The sequence below is a fragment of the Nematolebias whitei genome, chromosome 6 (assembly GCF_014905685.2).
Source record: "Nematolebias whitei isolate Nwh7 chromosome 6, NemWhi1, whole genome shotgun sequence".
Taxonomy (NCBI): domain Eukaryota; kingdom Metazoa; phylum Chordata; class Actinopteri; order Cyprinodontiformes; family Rivulidae; genus Nematolebias; species Nematolebias whitei.
Genome location: NC_056503.1, coordinates 10,257,497 through 10,266,729, shown reverse-complemented (window position 1 = coordinate 10,266,729; position 9,233 = coordinate 10,257,497). Strand labels below are relative to the sequence as shown.

Sequence of the window (9,233 nt, the reverse complement as noted above, 5' to 3'; positions counted from 1 at the left end):
GAGGCACCAGCGACCCCCGTGACCCAAAATGGAATAAGCGGGTAAAGAAAATGGATGGATGGATAAAAACTCCATGCCATTCCATGCGGCTCATCCATCAATCTGCCAATTGTGTGTCATGTCCAATCTTATTTTGAAAAACCGCAATAGAGCGAGTCTGTGAAAATCAAACCATGAAGTATTGAGTGTCTACTGTGTATTTAGTTCTACCTAAGTCAACATTTATTGTGTTATGGTATATTTTACCCAACCTCGCTAAAAGAAATTCAGTGTCATCCTAATTTCAGTTACCATCTGTCATTTGTGGAAGTATATTCTGTGTTGTATTTATTTCTTTATCTATTTGCCTTTTTGAATAAGATTGTGTATACAGTTAGTGTGTTTAGTGCTCTCATTTATATATGCAGATATGTTTTATTATGTCCATCATTTTTAGTTCAAAGCAGATTTTTTTGTATTTGGAGATTGAGTTATGTGTGTCCTCCACAATGTCTTTTTTTATTGTCACATCATGGTATTGTTTTCATGAAGCCTGTGTGGTAAATGTTTCAAAACAAACAAAAAACTAAGAATTTAGTTTGTCGTATTCTAAGGCTAACTTATTAATTTAATCTTTTTTTATATTGGCACTCATTGTCTACCATGAATCACTAGTTACAGTGATAGCTGGTTTCTTTAAATCAGTTTCATCACAGACTGAACTGGTTTTACTTTGTGTGATTTTAGATAGAATAGAATAGAAATACAATAGAAACAGCCTTTATTGTCCCACGGATGGGAAATTCAAGTGTAACAGCAGCAACAGATAAAAAGATTTCACACAAACGTTCCTAAATGTTAAAAACAATATATAAAGAAATAAGATAAACAATATCAGTAATAATGTTCAATATGTGTTGGAACATTTTCTCCCTGTTAGGTGATGGAGCTGAAGGGTCAGATGATCCATGTGCCCGAGTCCTGCTCTTTGATGTTTCTGGGCTCTCCTCGTGTGGATAAGTTAGAGGAGCTGATGGGCAGGGGCCTCCATCTCTCAGATATACCTATCCACGATGCCACACGAGACGTTATCCTTGTAGGGGAGCAGGCCAAGGCCCAGGACGGCCTAAAGAAAAGAATGGACAAACTCAAGGTAAAACACATACACACGTGTCTTTAAACTAAGGGCCTGTTTACACGACAACGATTCAATGAAAACTGAATTTTTTTTCCCATTTCTGAAAACATTTTAATTACAATCTCTGACTGCACAGCAACGGTAGATGTGGAAACAGTGTAATTCCTCTGCCATGCCACTAGTTGGTGCTATGTTCTTTGAAACTTGAAACTCTAAGTGCGCATGCGTTAAAAAAAAATGTTTTATTAAATTTTTGATCGTTTAAGTAAAGAGATGGAAAATGACCACTGTGTTGGAGAGCCGTAGTTAGATTTATCAGACTCAGAAGCACCAACAATACTCTGGTATCCGCCATTGACGATAGGTTCTTCTTCATTGGATTATAGGAAGACAGTATGATTTATGTCATACTGCGCATGCACCTGGGATTCCCTGACAGAAAATATAAATTTTTTTCTGTTTACACAATAATGGACACCCGGACATTTTTGAAACATTGCACTCAGGAGCCTGTTCTCAAATTGTGCCGTCGTCAGAAAAAACATTCACTGTTTTCATGTATATGTAGAGTACAAACGCAACGAAATGCTTCCATTTTCACCAGAAATTGTTTTTGTGTAAACAGGGCCTAAGCTTATCTGTAAAAAATTATCTGTTTTACGAACAGACAGATTGACTTATGTCAAAGGTCTCATTGGTAAAAATATTTTAGCTTTGTAATATTTTAGTAAGCTCTACTAGATAACATGCACAGACCTCATAACAGGCTAAGTGCATTCAGGCGTGAACAAGACTTTAGGCAACAAAATCCAAATGTGACTGACCACAATTCACAACGTTTCACTTGTTTTTAGTTGTCCATAATGAGCCAAACACCTCAGTGACACATACATAGTAGGGGTGCGCAGATAAATCGACCGGCCGATTTATCGGCCCCGATTTCCTTAATTTTGGGAACTCGGAAATCATCCGATACTTACATGAAAAAATGATTTTACAGATTTTTGTTGTTTTAACAACGATTGTCTGAACTTCATTTATATTTCACAGCACTACCTCATGGCCAATTAAAACAAGTTTGTATTGGATCTAAGATATTGTTCAAGGGTATGTTTTTCACTCAAATAATACTGGAAAATTGAAGGTGCATTGTGACCTAATAACACCCGACAGTGTCGCTTATCAAACAAAATCAGAATCGGCAGGTCAGACTTTTTAAAAATCAGTGATCGGCCAGAAAACTGCAATCGGCGCAGCCCTAATACATAGTAAATCCCATGTATCAGCTGTACTTAAAAAAACCTGTAATAATCCAAACTGGCTGGAAGAATGACACTCGTGAGAGCTGCTCTTTTAATTTGTTTTCAGAGCTCTCCTTTGCAAGTCTTTTGGTTTTCATGCCGTTCTGTTTCTCTGCACATTGCACCAGTCTCTCTCTGCAACCTCTCCTTCACTGTTATAAATAGCTTCATCACAGTCCACTTGGTTGAACGGTCACAGCACTCCAGCATACAGACTGGGTATTTAAAAGCCCACAAACAGGCAAATATAGATATACAACTGAAAATAATTCACCTGCAGATGTATTTGCATACAATAGCCATTTTGGTTTGATGTTTTACCCCCACCTTTCAGCACAAGAACAAGCCTCTTAATCTCCCTCTCTCATCCCTCAGGCCACACTAGAGCGCACTCACCAGGCTCTGGAGGAAGAGAAAAGGAGGACTGTGGATCTCCTGTATTCAATATTTCCAGGAGATGTGGCACAGAAACTGTGGCAGGGTCAGCCAGTACCTGCTCGTAAATTTGATGATGTCACTATGCTGTTCTCGGACATCGTGGGTTTTACTGCCGTTTGTGCCCATTGCACGCCCATGCAGGTTATCTCCATGCTGAATGAACTCTACACGCGCTTTGACTACCAGTGTGGCATTCTGGATGTTTATAAGGTCAGTAGAAACATCGTCTTTATAGTATTTAGGAATAAAAGAAGCAGTTTGATTCGAGAGGAGAGCAGATGTCACGACGTCACTGATCAATCCCCAGTTTGATGATGAAATATTTGTTCCCTTACAGTGACAATTTATCAGAAAGATATAAACTTCTTTCTCAGGCTTTAAGCGCCGACAGCTCAATCTTATTGCTGAGTATGATGCTGTCTATGTGCGCTGGATCTATATATGGTACACTGTGACGTGGAGGCGTACTTTTGTTGTGGAAAAAGTAACTGATTAATAGACAGTCTGTGGGGACTTAACAAAGATGTGTCAATATTGTCCATCTGACAGTGTGGCTTCAGGCCAACTTACAGTCTGCTGTGGTCTGCTATCTTTTTTCCTCTTTTCATCCCCACATTTCGTTACCAGAACTTCTTTTTTTCCTACTCAACATCGTCGTCTTAATGAAAATGTGCCTCTTGTGTATATGCAATCTTCGTAAAACATGACACGTAGAGGAAGGAAGGAAATAGCCGTGATTATGAAGGTCTTTGAATGTAGCACTGAAGGAGTTTGTGTCAAAACAGAAAGCACGAAGAGGAGGCTGAATCGCCTATATGTCCTCATCGTCATGGTTACCATCAACATGATTTGGACAGTGAGCAGTTTATTGTCTTAATATTTATGTATATATTTATTTAATCTTCATTCTTTTATTCACTCTATTTTAAAGAAACACTGTCTCCTACTAGGTCTTTTAGCTAATGTTTTCTAATGGAAATATGACACATCCATGAAGCAGGCTTTTAGTTTTTTCTTAGTTTTATTTACATACGGTGTTAGAGTTTATTCCTGAGCAAGGCAGACATGTCTAACTTGTACTGCAGTGATCCTGGTTAAGTGTCATTTATCATGGTGCTGGGAGATGTTTATGCTTTAAAGCTTTTGCATCCAGTTAATGCATTTTTGTCCATATAGAATGAAAAAAGCACCAAATCAGAGAGCTGTCTCTTTTTATTGCCTCTGGAAATCTACAGCTCATATCCTCCAGGTTATACAACTGAGGTATTAGTACAAATAAACCCAAGTGAAAATTGATTACATCTCCTTTATTAACAAAATTATAACTTGCCTATAAACCTTTTTTATTATTATTTTCCTCCTATATTTGCAAAACATTAATGCATATCACAGGGCAGTCAGCTTTTTTCTACAAGACCTCAATACTTGACTAACCTTACCATGGAAGCCCAGACGGTCCTCTCCCTTGCCACATCCACCAGCTCCTCCTGGAGGACCCCAAGACATTCCCTGCCAGCTGAGAGATATAATCCCTCCAGCGTGTTCCGGGTCGGCCCTGGGACCTCATCCTGGAAGGATGTACCTGAGAAACCTCCATAGAGAGGTGTTCAGAAGGCATCCTAACTAGATGTCCAATCCATCTCTGCTGCCTCTTTCACTGTGCAGGAGCAGAGCTGTTCTACTCTGAGCCCATCCTGGATGTCCGTACTCCTCACACTGAGCCCATCCACCCTGTGGAGGAAACTCATCATGTATTCTATATGTGAGGGATGCACGATATTGGATTTTTGGCCGATATTCGATATGCCGATATATTAAAACTTTTTCATTCACTTAACCGTTATTTAGACAGGTTAATCCCACTGAGTCTCGGGGACTCATTTACTAGAGAGACCTGACTTTGTAACAAAGAGTGATGACAACAGTAGATAACAACAACAATAGACAGTCATAAAATAGGCATAGGCATACAAATTAAAGTTTCTCTTTTTTTTACAAATCAAAACAAAATATCAACCAAAAGGACAATCAAGAGGAATAGTAGCAACAACAACAAAAAAAAACCAGCTAGATTATAAGGTGATTTAGAAAACTAAAAACAAGAACATGGCTGCATTGGTTTTTGCCAGGAACTTAACAGATGTTTGAAGCCACTTAGAGAGGTCCAGGTCGAGAGCTTCAGATCTTTTTGTAAGATATTCCAGGAAAAGGAGCGGAGTAGGAGAAGGCCCTTTTCATCTAGTTCAGTCCTCACTGAGGGAACACTGCAGGTAGTAATGTCCTGAGAGTGCACGCTGTAGCTGCACTCGCGCTGCACTTATTTGAAAAACTTATTATACTTACTTACTACTTACTATACTAACTTATATACTTACTTACTTATTATAAAACTTATTTGACCAATAACTGATACCAATACAGATATTTTTTTTTCCTACACCTACTTACAGAGACTGCAGAGCTTTCTCTGCTGTGGAATTAAAATACTGCATTATTCTGCATGCTCTTTGTCAGTTTGGCCTGCTACCAAATGCAGATGCCAAAAATTATGTAATGCTTGAACTTGGATCATGTTTAATGTCAAATTTATTCGTAACATTTATTCTCTCTAACACAATGACAACACTTGCACAGTGCAGATTTGTCAATTTTCACAAATCTAAACTCAACATGTTCACAAGCGACAAGTAAAAAGTGCAGAAGTAGTAGTGCCTTAATAGATAAACTTAGTTTCTTAAATTAAAAATGAACTTAAAACAGAAGCCTTTTACTGTATATCGGTGAGTTTTGATGGAATGGCCGATGTCCGATATTTAATTTTATCGATAATCTCGTCCGATGCCATGCCAATAATATCGTGCATCCCTACTACATGTCGTTCTTTCATTAACTACCCAAAGTTCATGACCATAGATGCAGGTTGGACTGTAGGTCGACTGGTAAACCAAGACAGTCACGCTCCGGCTTAGATCTTCACTGTAACTCATGGGTTGATCGCCTGTATCGCTGCAGATGCTGTCCTAACCTATCTCTCCAACCTCATAGTCAATCTCATAGTTATTTATTAATTAAATTATTCATTTGTTTCATTTGAACAAGGTGATTTGCAAGCTTGAGAATTGTAACAATGAAAATATTAAATTTGTATTTATATTTGTCTCGTTAAACCAAAGCTTGTACCTAATAGAAAACCTTTGTGATTGTGAGTCCTGAACAAATATGTGGTAAACGTGAGGCGGCAGCTCGGAAAACTGGTGTCAGGATTCAGTGGAAATATTTGTTTATGCTCGGGATTTTTGCCTTTTCAAAATGGGCTAAAAGTAAACCAAGTGAAAGTAGTTGACAAGAGTATTTTGAACGCACACCATTTCATCATGTACATCGTAGTCCACAAAGACAGAGAGCAGCTCTTGTGTGGAGTGAGGAGTCGCTGATTGCTTTAAATTTTCTGCTGCTCAGAATCAAGTAGTTTAACATATCACCATATAATCACACTCATTTTATATTATTTACTGACTTCAGCTCGTGCTGGTCTTCCTTTTCTCACACAGATTGAGACAATAGGTGACGCTTACTGTGTAGCTGGAGGGCTTCATAAGAAGGTTGACAGCCATGCGAAACCAATCGCTCACATGGCTCTGAAGATGATGGAGCTGTCTGAGGAAGTGCTGACACCTGATGAGAAACCTATCAAGGTGAGTTTTACATTCTTCCTTTACTATGCAGCATGTATGTAAATGTTCTGGGGTTTTGTTTTAGATAGTAGCCTTCATTTTGTAGCTTAAAGGCACTTGTCATCTGAGCCAGTTAAAACAAGAAACAAGACTAGAAATCATTTTTGAGACCTAGGTGGGCGATAATGCCTTAAAATTATATCTCAAGGTAATTTGCAAGATAACTTCGCAATAATTTCTATGAATCAATTAGTCTACCTATTAATGGAAATGCATCTCATGATTAATACAGCAGTCCTTTGTTGAGTCATGTATTCATCTTTTGACTGCATGACATGTACAGCTGTGTCTCCTCTACAAAGGCCTTCATTGCCATGTTGTCCACTGTTTTTTTTAACTTGTTTGCTTTGTTTCTACTTTAGAAGTGACAGTTCATTTTTGCATATTTTAATAACAGTCCCACGTTGTGAATGCACGCACACTATCACAATATTGATGTTGCAACGTGACACTTCTCTGTCACAAAAGTTACACTGGTATTATTATATGGAGGGTACAATATATAACAGCTCTATCTGGTTTGTAACAGGTTTAGCATGTGACCTCTGGACAAATGTTTTGTTGGTCAGTTTCTGTTCTCATTTAGCCAAACCACTTAGAAATTGTTGAAGCAGTTTCCAGAGGCTTCCATGCTGCTCTAAATGTTGCTGTTCCACTTGTTATTGGTAGACAAACAGCGTTTAAACGTCGGCTCTGAAACATAGGTGTGTCAGCCTCATGTTTGAGGTTCTGCTCTCGCTGCTGGCTCTGAGCAGAGCGTTCAGCGTATGTGTCGGCTAACTCCTGATTTCAATTGCTGCTTTTTTCCTGCTACACTACCACATGCAACAACATGCAAATGATGTGAACCCACTACTGGTCTGTTGTTGTGAATGCAAATGCCCACTGTCACAATATTGATATTGCAATGTGACACTTTTCTGTCACAAAAAGTTCCACTGGTATTATTGTAGAGCACATGTGTCAAACTCAAGGCCCGGGGGCCAAATCTGGCCCTTGTTGACATCTTATTTGGCCCCCAAGATGATATGTTAAATATAAAACACTTTTATCAGTTGAATTTTTTTCAGTAATATTTGATTATGATGTAGCACGTGCAGCAGAAAACATCAAATGAGACCAAGGAAACTTTTGTTGAGGAACCTGTAACCAAGAAAAGGTGTCGGGTAACTAACTTGTGTTAATGTAGATTCTGAAATTGGCCCTTAGTTTGAAAAATGTTTTAACGTTGGCCCCCTTTTGTAAGTGAGTTTTTCACCCCTGTTGTAGAGGGTACAATATATAACAGCTCTATCTGATTTGAATGGATTTAGCATGTGACCTCTGGATTTAAGTGTTCAGGGTTTGTTTGGTTTGTCTGATCATGCCAGCAATACCCGTACATAAATCATTTTCAGGAGATATGTTCTCATGAGGAAGGATGGGGACCAAGTGATTAATATATTTCATAAAAATGTATTTGTTATTACTAAACCAGCTCTATCACCTCAGATTTAATGGTTAAAAATGAGAGGTGAAGGTTGATCCTTGGTCTACTTTTGGTGACCTCAGAATTCTTCTGCTATTTGCAAATGGTGTGGTCCTGTTGACTTCATCGTGCCGTGATCTCCAGCTCGCACCGGAGCAGTTTGCAGCCAAGTGTGAAGCAGCTGGGATGAGGATCAGCACCTCCATGATCCTCAGTCAAGAAAGGGTGGACTGCCTCAAGTGGAGGAGTTTTAAGTATCTCAGGGTTTCATGTGCAACTGATGGAAAACTGTGTATAAGACTGATAAACGTACCAATGCAGTTATCGTAGTATTGTGTACTCTCTACTGGTCCATAGTGGTGAAGAGGGAGAGGGAGCTGAGCTGGAAGGTGAAGCTCTCTGTTTACCAGTCTATCTTTTCCTATACTCTCACCTAAAGTCTTGTACTCTGGGTAGTGACCGAAAGAACGAGTTCTCAGATACAAGCAGTCAAAATGAGTGTTCTCAGCAGGGTAGCTGGACTCTTCCTTAGAGACAGAGTGAGAAGTTCAGTTACCTGGCAAAGACTGAGTAGAGCCGCTGCTCCTCCACATCAAGAGGAGCCAGTGGAGGTGGTTCAGGCTTCTTATCAAGACGCCCTCTGGATGGCTCCCTAGGGAGGTTTTCAGGGCAGTCAAGCTCAGAGGAAACCCTGAGACCCAGGATGCGCTGGAGAGACTATGGCTATGTTCACACTGTAGGCAAAACTAACTCAAATCAGATATTTGTTTCTCATATAATTTTCATATCTGTTTTTTTTTAATGGCACTCTGAATTTGACAAATCAGACTTTTTCCAATTTCAACCCAGAACTTTTTCATAGGTGTTACTAAATCTGATACATAACCGATGTTGTTCAAAGCAACCGCTGTTTGAACAGTCTGTTGCATTTCATCTGACTTATATATCAGTGAGGTAGGGGTATGTGGATCGATAATATTGATGCCAACCTCGTGCACTTTAAATCTTGGAACACAGCACATCTTCAGCTACAGAGCAAAAGTTCAGCTGCTTTGTCTTTGTTCTTTTTATTTCCCATGTCCAGCATCGACACCAACATGTGCTACTAATACTCGTGTTAGTTTTGAACCATATCTTCTAATACTAACACGATACTTGAGTTGTTTTCTAACTTC

General features: G+C 39.1%; 1 protein-coding gene across 1 annotated transcript in view; it reads left to right on the top strand.

Annotated features, from left to right (window-relative positions):
- The window catches only part of gucy1a2 (guanylate cyclase 1, soluble, alpha 2), a 58,578-nt gene that overhangs the window by 44,226 nt on the left and 5,119 nt on the right, over positions 1-9,233 (top strand). Inside the window, exons 5-7 of the mRNA XM_037677372.1 lie at positions 920-1,132; positions 2,794-3,066; positions 6,408-6,551. Of these exons, the coding sequence (XP_037533300.1) occupies positions 920-1,132; positions 2,794-3,066; positions 6,408-6,551 (630 nt within the window). The remainder of the gene's footprint in view (positions 1-919; positions 1,133-2,793; positions 3,067-6,407; positions 6,552-9,233) is intronic.